Here is a 21,627-nt window from a genome sequence, read left to right as displayed (position 1 = left end):
AATTTTGCTGTCATGATACACCTGGCAAAAGGGTTGCTTTTAATTCCGGCCGGTATCATGTTGACGTGTGACCTCGCTGACAGACCTTACACAACTTTGCCACTGTAAATACCAACTGTTCAATCTAAGACATATACGGCCTCGTTTTATTAATTAGTGGGGACCCGTAACCCTTTATCTTTCAACTTTAACCTCCAGCCATTCTTAGCTTAATCTTTATCATACAATTAGCGCCATATTACAGATATTTTGTTGCGTGCCAACAAGACTCCATGAAAGATTAGGTTTCATTATGTTCAATAGTACACCAAGACGAAAGAAAACATTAGGGATTTGGACAAAGTGTCGAGATTTGACCCTTGAACTTAATGGTTGGGCGGTGACCCTTGCCTTTGAAAGCAGAATGAAGCTCTGATAATATCTCCGAAGAAAAGCTTGAATTTCTAAAACTCGTGTGTCACAGCAAAAAAGATCTTATCGGTGAAAAGTGAAATATTCATTGAATCCGGTGGACAAGATTTTGGACGAGAGAAGGGTTCATAGCTTATATTTCTCCTTGATGTGATTTCCGCCATTTCTGTTTTCGTCTTCCTTCACGCCAAATTGAAAACGCTATGTCCACATCATCATATATAGTATAATTATTTGAAATAATTGTTTGATAACCGCGTTAGCATCTTTATCATCATGATGTTAAAACCTCTGTGTATTAACCGCGTTAATATTCTTACCATAACCTTGTTAAAATCTCTGTGTAATAACCGCCGCGATAGCATCTGTATCATAACCATGTTAAAACCACTGTGTAATAACCGCGTTAATATTCTTATCATTTCCATGTTAAAATCTATGTGTAATAACCGCGTTAATATTCTTATCATTTCCATGTTAAAATCTATGTGTAATAACCGCGTTAATATTCTTATCATTTCCATGTTAAAATCTATGTGTAATAACCGCGTTAATATTCTTATCATTTCCATGTTAAAATCTATGTGTAATAACCGCGTTAATATTCTTATCATTTCCATGTTAAAATCTATGTGTAATAACCGCGTTAATATTCTTATCATTTCCATGTTAAAATCTATGTGTAATAACCGCGTTAATATTCTTATCATTTCCATGTTAAAATCTATGTGTAATAACCGCGTTAATATTCTTATCATTTCCATGTTAAAATCTATGTGTAATAACCGCGTTAGTATCTATAACTAATGCCAAATTAAACCCATTGCATCAGTAACACGTTAACGTCTGTAACATTACCACGTTATACAATAATGTTCTCTATTAATACAGTGACGTCACTATGATATATTTAAACCTCTGAGTAATACTAAAGCGTTTGATAAAAAAAGGTACACAATGTAATCAGAGGTACACAATGTAATCAGAGGTACACAATGTAATCAAAGGTACAAAATGCAATCAAAGGTACACAATGCAATCAAAGGTACACAATGCAATCAAAGGTACACAATGTAATCAAAGGTACACAATGTAATCACAATGTAATCAAAGGTACACAATGCAATCAAAGGTACACAATGTAATCAAAGGTACACAATGCAATCAAAGGTACACAATGTAATCAAAGGTACACAATGTAATCACAATGTAATCAAAGGTACACAATGTAATCAAAGGTACACAATGTAATCAAAGGTACACAATGTAATCAAAGGTACACAATGTAATCACAATGTAATCAAAGGTACACAATGTAATCAAAGGTACACAATGTAATCAAAGGTACACAATATAATCAAAGGTACACAATGTAATCACAATGTAATCAAAGGTACACAATGTAATCAAAGGTACACCATGTAATCAAAGGTACACAATGTAATCAAAGGTACACAATGTGACCAAAGGTACACAATGTAATCACAATGTAATCAAAGGTACACAATGCAATCAAAGGTACACAATGCAATCAAAGGTACACAATGTAATCAAAGGTACACAATGTAATCACAATGTAATCAAAGGTACACAATGTAATCAAAGGTACACAATGTAATCAAAGGTACACAATGTAATCACAATGTAATCAAAGGTACAAAATGCAATCAAAGGTACACAATGCAATCAAAGGTACACAATGTAATCACAGGTACACAATGCAATCAAAGGTACACAATGCAATCAAAGGTACACAATGTAATAACAATGTAATCAAAGGTACACCATGTACACAATGTGACCAAAGGTACACAATGTAATCAAAGGTACACAATGTAATCAAAGGTACACAATGCAATCAAAGGTACACAATGTGACCAAAGGTACACAATGTAATCAAAGGTACACAATGTAATCACAATGTAATCAAAGGTACACAATGTAATCAAAGGTACACAATGTAATCACAATGTAATCAAAGGTACACAATGTAATCACAATGTAATCAAAGGTACACAATGTAATCAAAGGTACACAATGTAATCAAAGGTACACAATGTAATTAAAGGTACACAATGTAATTAAAATGTAGATTTGTAAACGATCCTGTGATATAATCAGTAAAACACAATCACATACTTGCTTCATTGTCTTGTTGTATAATTCATTATTGATTCTTACTGACCAAATTAGAAGATGCCATCACTGTTATCAAAACGAGCCGTAAATTGTTAGATTGAATGGATTTGCCCAATCTTCTTTGTAGATTGAAGAAAGAATTCCATTCTTGACATCAAATAGACATTTCGCTGAATATGTTCTCCCAGTTGCACGCTTCACCGCCGAAATTATAGTGTTGTCGCTGTGCATTACAAGCAATGTTGCCATCCTGGCGTATGTGCAGCTTTGAACTCAGGAGCCATTTTGTCGCCATCCTAGTTGCACTTTGACCTTGTGATGACTTGGGGCTTTAAATAACACTAAAAATATGCAGTAAAATCTGAAATATGTTTGAACAGTCCCTGTTAGGTTAGTGAAGGCAGTTTATTAGGTACAAATATCCATAGACCACTTCCCCCTAAACGTGGAGTTAAATAACACTGTACATCTAATGTGCAAAGAAGTCATCAAAATTTTTTATTGGTTGTAATTTTAAAATTTTAATTTAAAAAAAAAATGTTTCGACGCGTGAACATTACCACCTTTGAGACTATGTGCAATATTTCAACGCATCTTTGGAAAATGGTGATGTTAGATCGACTTGCTTTCACAAGAAATACTAAAAAATACATGAACGCGGGCTTTAATATATTACTGTCATTTTGTCTCTTCTCTTCCGGGGTATTACTATCATTTCTGCTTTAGAGTAGGTATACATAGGCATTCACTAGTTTATCTTTTTGCAATCTTAAAGAACTCATGACAATAGTGTGAGATGGTTTGAATAATTAAAATTAAGTACTAATAAAAGCAACGGTCATAGGTTAGTTTTTTCGCAGGGACAAACACAGACAAGACGCGAATCGTAATTCAGTGGAGGCGGGGACACTATGATCACTAATAAATATTTGTAAACATGAAGGGTACAGATCTTCTATTGAATATAACAATACTTGGCGTAGACTACATGAATCTACAGCACCTTACGACCTTGTCATAACGTTTGAGAGAGATGTTACAGCCATTTCGGCCAAGCCATGTCACGAATGTATACAATGTGTCACCAGTGCGGAGTTCACGCTTGTCACAGAATGTTCGCGTTAATAACAGACTTCGGATCATAAACCTCGTGGCGAATTCCTGACTTTTTACCGAAAAATTATTAGTATCAGATTTCGGCATGACGAAGTCACGTACTTGTGATTAAGAACTACTGATTTAATTTACAACCACAAGAAAGCATTTCAACCATGTCATAATGAATTATTAGTGACTTTACTGCACATACCACGTCATAACATACCGTAGGGCACAATAATTAAATACTACATAATCACTTACACTGAAAACGCGTGAAATGAGTGTTAATTCCTTTTTGTTGTGTTATCTTCAATAAATGACGTAGCGTCATTGTCCATGTAATGATACTACAGTCGATTTCTGACTGGCACAGCCAATGAAAACCGCTCTAGGGTATATAGCTCTAGTGACAAATGTAAAACATATAAGTACATGGGCGAATTTACTGAATAAAAGAGCGATTATGTGTTAAATCAATATATACCTTGAAAACACATCATATCATAACCAATCATATCATTACTTACACTGAAACAAACGAGGTACACCATTAATTGTATAGATAACACCAATCACGTGATTACATAGCATAATTTAAATAAAAAAAAATCCAATCACATTATAATATATCATTATTTAAATTGAAAAGACCAATCACGTGATTACATATCATTATTTACATTTAAAAACACCAACTATATATTAACATATCATGACGTCATAAAAATGATTTTTAATGATAAAAGAATCAACCTCCAGATCAATATGTCATCACATTAAAATTTGTACTTTTACTTACCTTACATATAAATACCACAACATCATATTTATGGCAGTAGTTCTTCATTGAAATCATCAATCACATTAAATATACATCTTTATTCAACCTAGATTGAAATCCCCTATCACAACTAATTTACATCTATATCTGACCAGATTGAAACACTGATCATGACAAACCTCATTAATCCATTGTTTACAATAAAAAAACAATAACATTAATTATATCGTCAATATATCTATTTACAATTGTAACTAAATTCACGCCTCATTTACATAACCTTTGTGTATATTTCTCTATAAATACAGATGACGTGATAAAGACCAGAAACATTTACGTTGATGATCCAGCGCATTAAAGTTATCATAAATACGAACCTGATTTATAGAATTCCATACATCGAATACGTCATTAATATGAAATAATATATAAACTAATTTATTCACAAAGGGTTGATATATTAGTAATACAACGCACTGCATCAATACACTAATATAAAAAGCTAATCAGTCCTAAATATAAAACAGAAAAAATATTGTAATAAAAATGAGACATAAAAATAAATCCTATACAGGATTAAAAAACAGGAACATGTAAGAATAATCATGTTAGTTTAAAAAAAACAGACCAAGTATTAATTATAGAAACTTAGAATAGTAAATACAGACAATAGGAAAGATTTACACTCAAAATATAGAAATACATGAAAATATGACCAGGTTATCCGGAAGGGTAGGCGTCATGAACGTCATCGACGGTAACCGTCGTAAAATCATGGTTAATGTTAGTCATGTCATGTTACCAGGAATATTACAACTTAACGTCATAAATACTAACGAGCATTCAGCACAACTTACTTAACGTCACAAATACTAACGAGCATTCAACACATCTTACTTTATATCACAAATACTAACGAGCATTCAGCACAACTTACTTAACGTCACAAATACTAACGAGCATTCAGCAAATCTTACTTTATATCACCAATACTCTCAAGCATTCAAAACATCTTACTTTATATCACAAATACTCACAAGCATTCAGCACAACTTACTTTATATTACAAATACTAACGAGCATTCAACACATCTGACTTTATATCACAAATACTAACGAGCATTCAGCACAACTTACTTTATATCACAAATACTAACGAGCATTCAACACAACTGACTTTATATCACAAATACTAACGAGCATTCAGCACAACTTACTTTATATCACAAATACTAACGAGCATTCAGCACAACTTACTTTATATTACAAATACTAACGAGCATTCAACACATCTGACTTTATATCACAAATACTAACGAGCATTCAGCACAACTTACTTTATATCACAAATACTAACGAGCATTCAGCACAACTTACTTTATATCACAAATACTGACGAGCATTCAGCACAACTTACTTAACTTGACAAATACTAACGAGCATTCAGCACAACTTACTTTATATTACAAATACTAACGAGCATTCAACACATCTGACTTTATATCGCAAATACTAACGAGCATTCAACACATCTGACTTTATATCACAAATACTAACGAGCATTCAGCACAACTTACTTTATATCACAAATACTAACGAGCATTCAGCACAACTTACTTTATATCACAAATACTAACGAGCATTCAGCACAACTTACTTAACGTCACAAATACTAACGAGCATTCAGCACAACTTACTTTATATCACAAATACTAACGAGCATTCAGCACAACTTACTTTATATCACAAATACTAACGAGCATACTAACGAGCATTCAGCACATCTGACTTAAGATCACAAATACTAACGAGCATTCAACACATCTGACTTTATATCACAAATATGACGAGCATTCAGCACAACTTACTTAACGTCACAAATACTAACGAGCATTCAGCACAACTTACTTTATATCACAAATACTAACGAGCATTCAGCACAACTTACTTTATATCACAAATACTAACGAGCATTCAACACATCTGACTTTATATCACAAATACTAACGAGCATTCAACACAACTTACTTTATATCACAAATACTAACGAGCATTCAGCACAACTTACTTTATATCACAAATACTAACGAGCATTCAGCACAACTTACTTTATATCACAAATACTAACGAGCATTCAGCACAACTTACTTTATATCACACAAATACTAACGAGCATTCAGCACAACTTACTTAAAATCACAAATACTAACGAGCATTCAGCACAACTTACTTTATATCACAAATACTAACGAGCATTCAGCACAACTTACTTTATATCACAAATACTAACGAGCATTCAACACATCTGACTTAACGTCACAAATATGACGAGCATTCAGCACAACTTACTTAACGTCACAAATACTAACGAGCATTCAGCACAACTTACTTTATATCACAAATACTAACGAGCATTCAGCACAACTTACTTTATATTACAAATACTAACGAGCATTCAACACATCTGACTTTATATCACAAATACTAACGAGCATTCAACACATCTGACTTTATATCACAAATACTAACGAGCATTCAGCACAACTTACTTTATATCACAAATACTAACGAGCATTCAGCACAACTTACTTTATATCACAAATACTAACGAGCATTCAGCACAACTTACTTTATATCACAAATACTAACGAGCATTCAACACAACTTACTTTATATCACAAATACTAACGAGCATTCAGCACAACTTACTTTATATCACAAATACTAACGAGCATTCAGCACAACTTACTTTATATCACAAATACTAACGAGCATTCAGCACAACTTACTTAACGTCACAAATACTAACGAGCATTCAGCACAACTTACTTTATATCACAAATACTAACGAGCATTCAGCACAACTTACTTAACGTCACAAATACTAACGAGCATTCAGCACAACTTACTTTATATTACAAATACTAACGAGCATTCAACACATCTGACTTTATATCACAAATACTAACGAGCATTCAGCACAACTTACTTTATATCACAAATACTGACGAGCATTCAGCACAACTTACTTTATATCACAAATACTAACGAGCATTCAGCACAACTTACTTTATATCACAAATACTAACGAGCATTCAGCACAACTTACTTTATATCACAAATACTAACGAGCATTCAGCACAACTTACTTAACGTCACAAATACTAACGAGCATTCAGCACAACTTACTTTATATCACAAATACTAACGAGCATTCAGCACAACTTACTTCATATCACAAATACTGACGAGCATTCAGCACAACTTACTTTATATCACAAATACTAACGAGCATTCAGCACATCTTACGTTATATCACAAATACTCACAAGCATTCAGCACATCTTACGTTATATTACATTTACCTACCAGCATCCAGCATAAGGACATATTTCCAAATGAGATCTAAAGGGCAACACTTTACCATAGTTACCATCAATCGTCAACCTTCATCAAACAGAAAAATTTTTTTTCTTGTTTTCATACTCCCAACATATTATTTTATTTGGAATTCTTAACGAGTTTTCATCCATAAAAATGATGCAAGCTAACATATTTTTGTCTTCATTTTCTGGTCGTTTTTAATAAGTTGAATAAGGTAAAAAGCAATATATGATACCAGCATATAGATATGTCATTTTTTATTTTTATTTTTTAAACCTTGTCAAGAATTTGTTTATATGGTGTTGTGCGTGTTTCTGAATAGCAAACCTGATTGTTTGTTATGAATACATCAAACACAAATACTGTCGTTAGATAATTCAAATTTCGGATTCTTTTCTTATAAAACGAATGGAAGAGTTATTAAGTCTCGAATTTCCTTGTTAATTGTGTATCAATATTGAAACCAAATCAAGCACGTCATTCATAGAGATTTACAGAAAGATATATCTGGATCTCAGGAACGTTTCAATAGAAACTTGTAGGTCATATTGTATCGACAATCATTTTTGATGGCAGGTCAATGTCAAATCAGTGGTATGACTACACAAAATCTATTGAAATCATACCAGCCATTGAGAGGAATTCTACCTTCACAGACATTTTACATGCAAGGCAGAAAGCTGGTACTTCTGTCAAAAGTTTGGAATGTAGTAAATATGTGTTGTACGAGATGAGATTCTGAATCAACGATCCTGCCAAGTTTATGTGTTTTTAACATTTGTTAGCCATTGCATAACATTTCAGCTTCTGTCGTTTGAAGTTTGAAAATTTTAAAAATATATATACCCTAACTTTTAACTCGTAAATTAATGTTTTTGGGGTTATTTTTAAAGCTATACCCGGATGTATTGTTAACATGATCGCTAACTCACTCACCGAGATCGACTTCAGGGTGTACATTTTATACGTGAGGACGATATATGTATAACTTACCAAGCATATGTCAATGTATGAAGTTCCGTACCATATATTTATCTAAACATTGGACATAAAATCAATTATATGAGAGACAAGCATGATTTTATAAATAATCTTAAACGATCAGATTTTCACGGTCAGCGTAGTAAATACTCAAACAACAATATTCTCATTTAGAATAACATTAACAACCATACGGAGGTTGGGGTAGGGATGAGGGGGCTCTGGGTTTGGGGGTTGGGGTAGGGATGAGGGGGCTCTGGGTTTGGGGGTTGGGGTAGGGATGAGGGGGCTCTGGGTTTGGGCGTTGGGGTAGGGATGAGGGGGCTCTGGGTTTGGGCGTTGGGGTAGGGATGAGGGGGCTCTGGGTTTGGGCGTTGGGGTAGAGATGAGGGGGCTCTGGGTTTGGGGGTTGAGGTAGGGATGAGGGGCTCTGGGTTTGGGGGTTGGGGTAGAGATGAGGGGGCTCTGGGTTTGGGCGTTGGGGTATAGGGATGAGGGGGACTTGGGTTTGGGGGTTGGGTTGGATTTGGGGGTTAGGGTAGGGATATGGGTGTTATGTGACGATGCAAATTCACTTAAGTAATTGTTAAATTGTTCAAACGACTAGTATTTGGTACTAATTAATAGTAAAGAAATAGAATGAAAACAAAATACTATATATTACGTTATTACTAAGCTGTAGTGACAATTTTGGGATGGGAATGATATTCACATCAATAATTCCATACACTACACGATAAAACATATGAATGATGCCCATGTGTACACGTGAATGATGCCCATATGTACACGTGAATGATGCCCATGTGTATTTAAAATAAGATGTATATTACGTCAGTGTTATTACATGTTAGATAAGAATTTAAGAATATGACGCGTGATCAACATATTTATGATATTTTAATCAGTAATAACTATCTCATTGTCTTCTCATTTGTAAAGTACTGTAACACGTCTAAGACATGGTAATGTATTAGGTTAGGACAGTTGGCTGAATTTAACCGACTTGTCGATACTGTCATAGATCTCTCTGATGTGTTGTCGGGTTAGGAGCTGTATATCGACACCGGGTGTTGTGATGAATATGGCCCTCTCACGCCATTCCATTGTACCAGGCTTCCTCGTGTACCAAACCGATCTACCTTCACGGTACCCGTGTAACAGACAGGTACCCCATCTGTCGTGTACGCTATTGTTTCATATATCTGACACTTGATCTGGTGAACGTATCAACGATAGAGTAACAGATTAGATGTAAAACATTTAAGATATGTTATTGACACCGTGAGCTATCTAGGTGAGGTGTGACCTAAAGCACACGACGAACGAAAGTAATCCTTCACCTACTTGTGTGTCAGTAATTTGTTACATTGGACAACTTAAAAAGGGTTTTAAATAAAATTTTCATAGTGAATCGCTGAAAAATATGAACAATTAACCAAACAATGAAAAAATTAATGATTCGAGCAAAAATTAAGCACTTAATTGGAAGACGGTAGTTAATTAATGCATTGTTCTGGGGACTGTGCCGTGTGGTGATCTTCTTACACTCTGAAGCTAGTTAATGATAGATTGAGTAATATACGAGTTAGCTCCCCTTAAATAAAAGAATTGTTTAACACTCGTCTGATGTTGCTATCGTATATATTGTACTCCGCACTGAAGTCCGATAAAATGATAATTCTTTTATACACAGACAAAAGCACAAATATCATAAGTGACCTGACTAGCATTAGTGGAGCTTTCGGGCGTAGTGAAAGGTAGTAAACTGGGATTTATAAAATCATAATTACGTTGGTTGTGTTTTGTCCTTCAGCAGCGATGGATTCGATAACTTACCATTCCCACACGCTCCGTGATACCATGGGGGTATTGTAACATACTAGTTCCACCACAATCAAATCTATTACAATGAAAGATACATAGAAACCTTCTTATCTTATTCTTTTTGTTCGTAACATACCTACATAGGAACCCATATCTTACTGATCTGTGACAGCAGTTTCGCCAATGTAGATGATTTTAAGTACCAATTTGTTCTATTCCATATTTTATAATAACTTACCGTCACCCCTGTCTCATATCCACCAACGTATTTCACAAGATTCGGAGATCTTTACTGTTAATATAGCATTCCGTTTCTGTTGTATTTCGTTCTGTTGGGTGTACTTTATAATTAGTATTTATGTTCTGTTGGAATATAATTCTCATAACAAGCTAATTTTAAAACAAATTATTTCATTAGGAAAATACGGAGATATTGTATCGTTCGAAAATAATCTGGATCCGTTACTTAGCTATCGCTTGTCGTACAGATGGATATTTCAATCCGGTATTGAAATAAATTATGCTCTCTCTCTCTCTTCCCCTCCCCCCCTCTCTCTCTCTCTCTCTCTCTCTCTCTCTCTCTCTCTCTCTCTCTCTCTCTCTCTCTCTCTCTCTCTCTCCCCCTCTCTCTCTCTCCGTTGAATGCTAACAATGTTATATTTCTTATATTTTGCAATAATACCTTTTTTGATGAATAAACCTCCACCACTTGTTGTTGGCGGTTATTCTAATCCATTCTTTAGGAAACGATGACCGGATTCTGATGATACCTGTCGAGTTGCTGTGGTTATTGAATGGATTTCGAGAAATACGGATCTATTTCACCCGAGTCCCTCGAAGGAGAGATTCTTTATTCTTATACGTTTGTTATTCGGGGTTTGGGAGAGGGGGTGAGCGGTTTGGGGAAATGGGGAGTGGAGGGGAGGGGGGGGGGGGTGTGGGGTGTGGGTGTTATCTATGACCAACCAGAGAAATCCGTAGATAAAACAGTATTTTTAGTGATTTAGTGAGAAATTTAGTCGTCATGGTAACATTTCAATATTAATTTGAAGCCATAATTATTCCCAGGATATTATAATTTTAAGACTTGAAAGACTAATAAGTTTCCAGTTTGAAAAAAATACAGAAAAATGAAAGAAGATAGTGCACATGATTTTAATGTTATGATTTATCAAAACTTGTGTTATAAGAGAGAAATGTCTCCTTGTTATAGTGGTTCGTGTTGACGATATTCCTGTTAATCCAAGAGAAATGGCAATTTTATACCATTTTTGGAATTAAAAGAACAAAAAATGAAAAAAAAATAATGGTTGTTAATTCTATTAACGGGTTGTACATGAGGATCGAAAATGTTGTCAGGATTTGTAAAATGAATGAGAATATGGGATTTGAAATTGAATATATACCTCAGAAAGTCTACGGAAAGATACATTCAAAGATCAATTACTATAAATAATCCCATTTATCAATTATTTTATTCTTCAAGGAATTTTTCTTTTGATAATTTGAAGAAAAAAAAATCTTTATTCACCTTTTCAAATTAATGTTAAGAAACATTATGTTGCTACTATGAAAAGTTTTTACTGGATCAGTGTCCAGTAAGGAAGTTTCCAAATATCACATATCAGTTTTATAGTATCTATTTATCGAAGAAGAAATCCCGTGCGAAAATCTGCTTTTAAAATATATAACACAGGTGAAAAAAATCTTTGATAGCAGAAATGTAAATGGCTCAGCGGTAAGATTTAGTGTAACCACACGGACGGAGGAGGGACAGGGAGGACGACAGAATTTCTGTTTTTATTATCACTAAATATCACTGATGTTTGGGTCCATGGAATTAACAGGTTTTGGAGACTAGCTACCATTGCAGGGATAAGTTGTGAGATCGGGCGAGATTAATGTGTTGGAATGGTACAGTATACAACTATTATTCTCTCGTGTTATGTCGGAATACGATAGCAGACAATTACTAACAAACGTTAATATGCGAAAATGGCATTATACACACACCTGTACTGGACCCTGTCGGGTTAGCAAGCTTACCTGTATTTTGCTGTAGTCTCATTGTCCATTAAACTTTTAAACCTATGAGCTTTGTTGATTATTCGAGATAAGAAACAAAATTGTATTTTTTTCTAACAAGATATTCGGCACATTTTAATAAATGGATTTTTTCAAGAAGGAAAGATGATTTTGAAATATCTTCGAATTTCCACGAAGCCGTCATATCTGTACATACCTGGCGTTTTAGCTAACCCAGCCACCTGATCGATGTATGAGGACTTAATGACGGGGTAGTCATATTTGTTTATAATGACACTTATAGTGACAAGTCAATCTTGTGATCTAAAGTAAAAGATTTATACATAACGGGCGTGAATTTGACCCATAACTTTCATGATATTCCATTAATGAACTCTCTCCAAACATTAAGGACTGTTGTGATAGGACCCCGACTATTTAACAAATCTTGCAGATTTGCTAGAAAAAAAAAACGTCAGTTGTTAATTTATATTTTCTGAGTTTGTACAAATAGACACACGTAAATAACATCTTTTACAAAAAGACCAAATAAGGAATTAAATAATAATAAATATTTATCATAAAACAGCAGCGATTAATGTCTTATACAACTTGTGATTTCTATAGATCAAAGCCTGTGATGACGTCATTTCTGTCTTAACATCACTTTCCATATATATAATACCTACTTCTTACCGAAACTTTCACATCAACAATAGAATATGAAATCTTTGAAATACACAAAGTCATTTAAAATTGCGTTGTAAAAGATTCAATTTTCATGTCATTGAGTCATATACAGTGAGATACCCACAATATATTGTTTGTTTCTGTTGGCTTAAAGTTCATACTATCAAACTGGCGTCTTTAAAGATTGGCTGGTAGAGCTGTATGATAATAGAAACTATATGTAATGGAAACTATATCATATTGTGCCAATATTATTTAAGCTATAAGTATTGTAAAGTATAATAAGAATTTTTGTGTTGAACGTTTTTCAACCACAACGCAAAAAAAAAACAAAAACAAAAACAAAAACAAACAAACAACAACATAAGTATGCTTTTTTTCTTAGTTTATTCTAAATATAATTTTTGAGTTCTATTTTTTTTTTTATTTTTTTTATCTTTTCTTTGTTTTAAGTCATATTTTGTCAAGTTCTTTTTGTTAGAAATAATCACATTGGGTGCTGTTTGGTGTGTTCTATGCTCTAAATATGGTGGTTGGTGCGTTGTCAAATACCTGATCTTATTTAAGAAAGTAACTTAAATCATCAGAATAGTTTTGCTCTCCGAAATATCTGTCTTCATGCGTTATAAATCTCGTCTATATTTCGATTTGGAATTGAATTGTCAGTATTCCATTTTTTACTGAACTTTGTGACTCGTAAAGTTTATATGAATTTCAGCGTATTTTACTATTTGGATACGGGAGGACCATAACATACAATGTATACCTATTTATATCAAACTGTATTCCACATTATGTCCGGATTAAACTCTCAGATATGCTTGTTATATCAGTTTCCTTTTTAAAGTTAGATAGTAAATTGTGGTCCATTGGGTATACTTGTAGAAATGATAATTACCATCCACAACATTTGTCACAGTGTATTCAGGTTTTCATTAAGAGGGGAAAAATCTTTATCAATACAAATGTTGGGATTACATTTTTATGACTAAAAGAATAAAGAGTAGTTTATCATGATAAAGCAACATATCAAAGTTTGTAGCATTAACAGCCCGATACATTTATTATGACATTATAATGACATTATTATTGTTATTATAATACTATTATTACAGTGTTATTATGATACTATTATTACATTATTATAATACTATTATTACAGTGTTATTATGATACTATTATTACATTACTACAGTGTTATTATGATACTATTATTACAGTATATACAGTATTATTATAATACTATTATTACAGTATTATACAGTATTATTATAATACTATTATTACAGTATTATTACAGTATTATTATGATACTATTACTACAGTATTATGATACTATTATTACATTACTACAGTGTTATTATGATACTATTATTACAGTATTATTATAATACTATTACTACAATATTATTATTATGAAACGACCCACACTTATATGACTACAATTTACAACTCCAATGCTACTTAAAGCAAATGACATTTAAATACAGTTAAAATGTTAAAATGATCATTACAATATGACTTAAACAAGTAATTATACATTGAGAGGCTAGCCACTTGTATCAATACAAAGAGAAGTGTTTACATTAAATAACTTAAAACTGATAGGTTGTCATTATATATCCTACTTGTAATCATGTATTGTGTCAGCACGACAGGCCTTAAGAACTAAGTATGATTTTAGTGTAAACAGAACATAGATAAACAATGACATTTTTATGCAACAAAATCTTGCAATACGTGTTAAGGAAAAACGATTTTTATATAACCTTTTGGATTCTGTTTGTTTGATATAAACTATTAAAAATGAAAGGGTATCCTTCATATATTGATCGTTAAGTAGGCACATGGAGTTGAATCTGGGTTTAAGTAATGCGTGTTTTCTAAAATATTTCCATTTCCACAGGTTAAAATCCAACTTAAATCACAATAACACCGCATACAGATTAAATGGAAGTTTTGTTTATATGGCAGGTGTCGTCGATGAAGCATAAGACGCTGACTCTTCCGGAATACCTGGTCTTAATATACTTGCATTTTATTCAGAAGTCTCCGTGTAAATCTTCCCTTTGTTCACATCTCACCGTTTTTTATTAGGATTTTTTCACATGTTGGTATCATTTTTTTGTTTTATTCTTTTCATTGTGATATTGACATTTTTGCTCATAAACCACAAAAATGGCAAAAATACTTGAAAGAATATCTCATCTCATTCACTCAGGTACACATCCACATGCCACTTTTCACTGATAGGTAGATGCTAACCATTTTTTTATTAAGAACAATAAAATCTGAAGTGTCTTTGCAATTAGCAAGTGTATGTACAAACTTTTTTTTTCACAAGTGGATTTTTAACAAAAATATGTTTAAGCTACTCACAAACAACATATCACATCCATAATTAGGTAGACTTACATCAGGAACCGAACACTAAAATATCAGTCACAACGTGTACAAATGTGTCCTTGGTCATTTCATTATCATATATATATATAAATCGGGAAACTAATTTCTGAATTTATTTTTGTGATTGTATTATTATTAATATATATATAAATAAATGATAGAATGACTAGTGAGATTACCTCTAACACTAAGATATATTTTAACTGTCAAACGAAATATCAGTATTACAAATTAAAGCCCGCTTCACACAACCGGATGTCGTTCCTCATGGAGTGCCATCGTCACTTTTATACCTGAAAGAAAAAAATACATACATGACAATAAGGATGTGTTTGGTAGTGCAATCTGTGTATTTATAATCCTGCTATCTCCAACCTGTACAGAACTTTAGTTCTAGCCATAACAATTGATAAAATATCTGTATTGTCGTGTTAACATATATATAACAGTTTTTATAATATATATATATATAATTTTATAAATATATATATATATAAATGATAAATACAATTATGTTACAATGTAATATTTATATGATAAATAGTAATTATGTTACAATGAAATATCTATATGATAAATAGTAATTATGTTACAATGAAATATTTATATGATAAATAGTAGTTATGTTACAATGTAATATTTATATGATAAATAGTAATTATGTTACAATGAAATATTTATATGATAAATAGTAATTATGTTACAATGAAATATTTATATGATAAATAGTAATTATGTTACAATGTAATATTTATATGATAAATAGTAATTCTGTTTCAATGAAATAATTATATGAAAAATAGTAATTATGTTACAATGTAATATTTATATGATAAATAGTAATTATGTTACAATGTAATATTTATACGATAAATAGCAGTTATATCACCATGTTATATCTGCAGAATAAATAGTAATTTTATTAAAAAATACCGCATATTTATATTCAATCACTTAAAATAATTATATTGCCATGTTCACGTGAAAATTATATATTCAAACAATGTATAGATAGTAAATACAAAAAAAAAGTCCGACTTTATTCCATATTTTGTTGTATTGAATATATAAGTATGAAATAACTAAACCCAACAATATGACAAAATACAGCTGAACTGTTACTGTAATACTGACAGTTAATAGTAACCAGTTAGATTAAATGTGTTAGTGTGAGTTTAAAATAACTAGGTTGGTTTTATACGTTATTGTGATTTAAATGTATTACTGTGATTTATCCCGATATAACACTGAGTTTTGACGCAGGTCGTTGTATGTATTTGTACTCTAAATAGTGTTGATATGATCTTACTCAAAAGAAGGTATTTTATCCCTCAGCAAAGAAGAAGACTTCATAACTCCTCATCCTAGAAGAAGACATCTTTAACATTCACTAGTTAATATATTACATCCCTCACTAGTCAGCGTTTGCTGTCTTTTAGATGTCAGTATTGTAACATAGAAAGCGGAATTGAATTAGCTCTATATATATTTTAGGAGCTTATACTGTATACATTGTTAAAGCCGTGAGTTAATCCTTTTGCAGCCTCCGTAACAATCTGTGTTACTTAGGAAGTCAGAGATCGACGTAGTTTGCATCGATTTTCTCGTGGACGTCTAACTCTGATTTCTTTGATTTAATAGAACTCCAATATTTCCTAGGGTGACACGGGGTTGATTCAGTCGTCATTCCCAGCCGTCAGTGCTAGTTCAGGGTATCAATTATGGAGCTTAATGAACTGCAATTTTCTGCCAAAGTTAGTGTTATTGACCGTAAGGGAGGCAGAATAACGATGCTAGCTCGAGGAGATCACCGTCCGCATGCCAGAGGCTGTCTAAATTATGTGCAATAGTTTTGATAGATTCCATGTATTTATGGATCCCACAAATTGCTCTTGATTAAGTTAATCAGAAGTGATAGTTTTATTGTTTTCTTTGCGACAGAAACAATACAATGTAACATGTAGCCTTTGTTTAATTAAATATTCAACGTTAAAACCGATCTTGTAAATATTTCTCTGTTTTAGTAAGATCATTTGTAAACTTATCTATTTACAAATCACACTATACAAAAACAAAAATTAGAAAAAGTCGTGACTTGTTAAAATTAATGCTTTCTGAGGATTTATTGTGTGTGTGTGTGTGTGTGTGTGTGTGTGTGTGTGAGAGAGAGAGAGAGAGAGAGAGAGAGAGAGAGAGAGAGAGAGAGAGAGAGAGAGAGAGAGAGAGAGAGAGAGAGAGAGAGAGAGAGAGAGAGAGAGAGAGAGAGAGAGAGAGAGAGTGATGTCTTTTTATTGAAATTGTGATGTCTTGTCATTAAATTATTGTGATGTCTTGTCGTTGAAATGATAGTAATGTCTTGTCATTGAAATGATAGTGATGTCTGTTTATTGAAACGATAGGGGGGATGTCTTGTCATTGAAATGATAGTGATGTCTTTTTATTGAACTGATTGTGATGTCTTGTCATTAAATGATTGTGATGTCTTGTCGTTGAAATGATAGTGATGTCTTGTCATTGAAATGATAGTGATGTCTTTTTATTGAAACGATATGGGGGATGTCTTGTCATTGAAATGATAGTGATGTCTTTTTATTGAAATGATAGTGATGTCTTTTTATTGAAATGACTGGGATCTCAAGTCATTGAAATGACTTGGATCTCTTTTCAATCAAATAAATGGCTTATTTTTGCTAATTAACTGCGTAATGCAAATTTACAAGTATTCTTAATCATACCCATGGTTGTACAATCGTTATATAAAGAATAACAAAATGAAAAAAAAACCTATTCAGTAAAATATGCATAAAGCAACTTTCTGTTGTATCTAGATATAGACTTTCTGTTCTATCTAGATATAGACTTTCTGTTCTATCTAGATATAGACTTTCTGTTGTATCTAGATATAGACTTTCTGTTGTATCTAGATATAGACTTTCTGTTGATATAGACTTTCTGTTCAGATATAGACTTTCTGTTGTATCTAGATATAGACTTTCTGTTGTATCTAGATATAGACTTTCTGTTGTATCTAGATATAGACTTTCTGTTGTATCTAGATATAGACTTTCTGTTGATATAGACTTTCTGTTCTATCTAGATATAGACTTTCTGTTCTATCTAGATATAGACTTTCTGTTAGATTTTCTGTATCTAGATATAGACTTTCTGTTCTAGATATAGACTATATAGATATAGACTTTCTGTTGTATCTAGATATAGACTTTCTGTTGTATCTAGATATAGATTTCTGTTGTATAGATATAGACTTTCTGTTCAATCTAGATATAGACTTTCTGTTGTATCTAGATATAGACTTTCTGTTGTATCTAGATATAGACTTTCTGTTCTATCTAGATATAGACTTTCTGTTGTATCTAGATATAGACTTTCTGTTCTATCTAGATATAGACTTTCTGTTATCTAGTTGTATCTATAGACTTTCTGTTGTATCTATCTAGATATAGACTTTCTGTTGTATCTAGATATAGACTTTCTGTTGTATATAGACTTTCTGTTGTATCTAGATATAGACTTATAGACTTTCTGTTCTATCTAGATATAGACTTTCTGTTCTATCTATATATAGACTTTCTGTTGTATCTAGATATAGACTTTCTGTTCTATCTAGATATAGACTTTCTGTTGTATCTAGATATAGACTTTCTGTTGTATCTAGATATAGACTTTCTGTTGTATCTAGATATAGACTTTCTGTTGTATCTAGATATAGACTTTCTGTTGATATAGACTTTCTGTTCTATCTAGATATAGACTTTCTGTTGTATCTAGATATAGACTTTCTGTTGTATCTAGATATAGACTTTCTGTTGTATCTAGATATAGACTTTCTGTTGTATCTAGATATAGACTTTCTGTTGTATCTAGATATAGACTTTCTGTTCTATCTAGATATAGACTTTCTGTTGTATCTAGATATAGACTTTCTGTTGTATCTAGATATAGACTTTCTGTTCTATCTAGATATAGACTTTCTGTTGTATCTAGATATAGACTTTCTGTTGTATCTAGATATAGACTTTCTGTTGTATCTAGATATAGACTTTCTGTTGTATCTAGATATAGACTTTCTGTTCTTTCTGTTCTATCTAGATATAGACTTTCTGTTCTAGATATAGACTTTCTGTTGTATCTAGATATAGACTTTCTGTTGTATCTAGATATAGACTTTCTGTTGTATCTAGATATAGACTTTCTGTTGTATCTAGATATAGACTTTCTGTTGATATCTAGATATAGACTTTCTGTTGTATCTAGATATAGACTTTCTGTTGTATCTAGATATAGACTTTCTGTTGTATCTAGATATAGACTTTCTGTTGTATCTAGATATAGACTTTCTGTTGTATCTAGATATAGACTTTCTGTTGTATCTAGATATAGACTTTCTGTTGTATCTAGATATAGACTTTCTGTTGTATCTAGATATAGACTTTCTGTTGTATAGACTAGATATAGACTTTCTGTTGTATCTAGATATAGACTTTCTGTTGATATAGATATAGACTTTCTGTTGTATCTAGATATAGACTTTCTGTTGTATCTAGATATAGACTTTCTGTTGTATCTAGATATAGACTTTCTGTTCTATCTAGATATAGACTTTCTGTTGTATCTAGATATAGACTTTCTGTTGTATCTAGATATAGACTTTCTGTTGTATCTATATAGACTTTCTGTTCTATCTAGATATAGACTTTCTGTTGTATCTAGATATAGACTTTCTGTTGTATCTATAGACTTTCTGTTGTTAGATATTCTGTTGTATCTAGATATAGACTTTCTGTTCTATCTAGATATAGACTTTCTGTTGTATCTAGATATAGACTTTCTGTTGTATCTAGATATAGACTTTCTGTTGTATCTAGATATAGACTTTCTGTTGTATCTAGATATAGACTTTCTGTTGTATCTAGATATAGACTTTCTGTTGTATCTAGATATAGACTTTCTGTTGTATCTAGATATAGACTTTCTGTTGTATCTAGATATAGACTTTCTGTTGTATCTAGATATAGACTTTCTGTTGTATCTAGATATAGATATAGACTTTCTGTTCTATCTAGATATAGACTTTCTGTTGTATCTAGATATAGACTTTATATAGACTTTCTGTTCTAGATATAGACTTTCTGTTGTATCTAGATATAGACTTTCTGTTGTATCTAGATATAGACTTTCTGTTGTATCTTTCTGTTCAGATATAGACTTTCTGTTGTATCTAGATATAGACTTTCTGTTGTATCTAGATATAGACTTTCTGTTCAATCTAGATATAGACTTTCTGTTCTTTCTAGATATAGACTTTCTGTTGTATCTAGATATAGACTTTCTGTTCTATCTAGATATAGACTTTCTGTTGTATCTAGATATAGACTTTCTGTTCAATCTAGATATAGACTTTCTGTTGTATCTAGATATAGACTTTCTGTTGTATCTAGATATAGACTTTCTGTTCTATCTAGATATAGACTTTCTGTTCTATCTAGATATAGACTTTCTGTTCTATCTAGATATAGACTTTCTGTTCTATCTAGATATAGACTTTCTGTTCTATCTAGATATAGACTTTCTGTTCTATTAGATATAGACTTTCTGTTCTTTCTAGATATAGACTTTCTGTTGTATCTAGATATAGACTTTCTATTCTATCTAGATATAGACTTTCTGTTGTATCTAGATATAGACTTTCTGTTCTATCTTTCTGTTCTAGATATAAACTTCATGTTCTTTCTGGAGATAAACTTTCTGTTCTATCTGGAGATAAACCTTCAATTTTATCTAGATTTAGATATATATAGACTTTCTGTTGTATCTAGATATAAAAATTCTCTAATATTAATATCTTTTCTACAGTGAAATTG

The 21,627-nt window shown here is 32.1% G+C and overlaps 1 protein-coding gene across 1 annotated transcript; it reads right to left on the bottom strand.

The window, feature by feature from the left end:
- Positions 1 to 8,947: 8,947 nt before the first annotated feature.
- On the bottom strand, positions 8,948 to 10,662 carry LOC132549992 (uncharacterized). The gene is made up of 2 exons (XM_060213990.1): positions 10,637 to 10,662; positions 8,948 to 9,371 (listed from the first exon to the last, which is right to left on the bottom strand). Exons 1-2 carry the CDS (start codon positions 10,660 to 10,662, stop codon positions 8,948 to 8,950), a joined length of 450 nt encoding a protein of 149 aa, XP_060069973.1.
- Between the last annotated feature and the right edge of the window lie 10,965 nt (positions 10,663 to 21,627).

The sequence above is a fragment of the Ylistrum balloti genome, unplaced genomic scaffold (genome assembly GCF_031769215.1).
Source record: "Ylistrum balloti isolate Yb309-2 unplaced genomic scaffold, AGI_CSIRO_Ybal_v1 Utg369622, whole genome shotgun sequence".
In the NCBI taxonomy this organism is placed as follows: domain Eukaryota; kingdom Metazoa; phylum Mollusca; class Bivalvia; order Pectinida; family Pectinidae; genus Ylistrum; species Ylistrum balloti.
This window is presented reverse-complemented; position numbering and strand designations above follow the sequence as displayed.

Excerpts from the sequence above, each read along its gene's own strand:
- LOC132549992 (XM_060213990.1), bottom strand. The coding sequence starts at position 10,662 with ATGGTATCACGGAGCGTGTGGGAATG. Across the intron at positions 9,372-10,636 it reads TCACGGAGCGTGTGGGAATG|TGAATTTGCATCGTCACATA; the intron begins GTAAGTTATCGA and ends CAATTACTTAAG.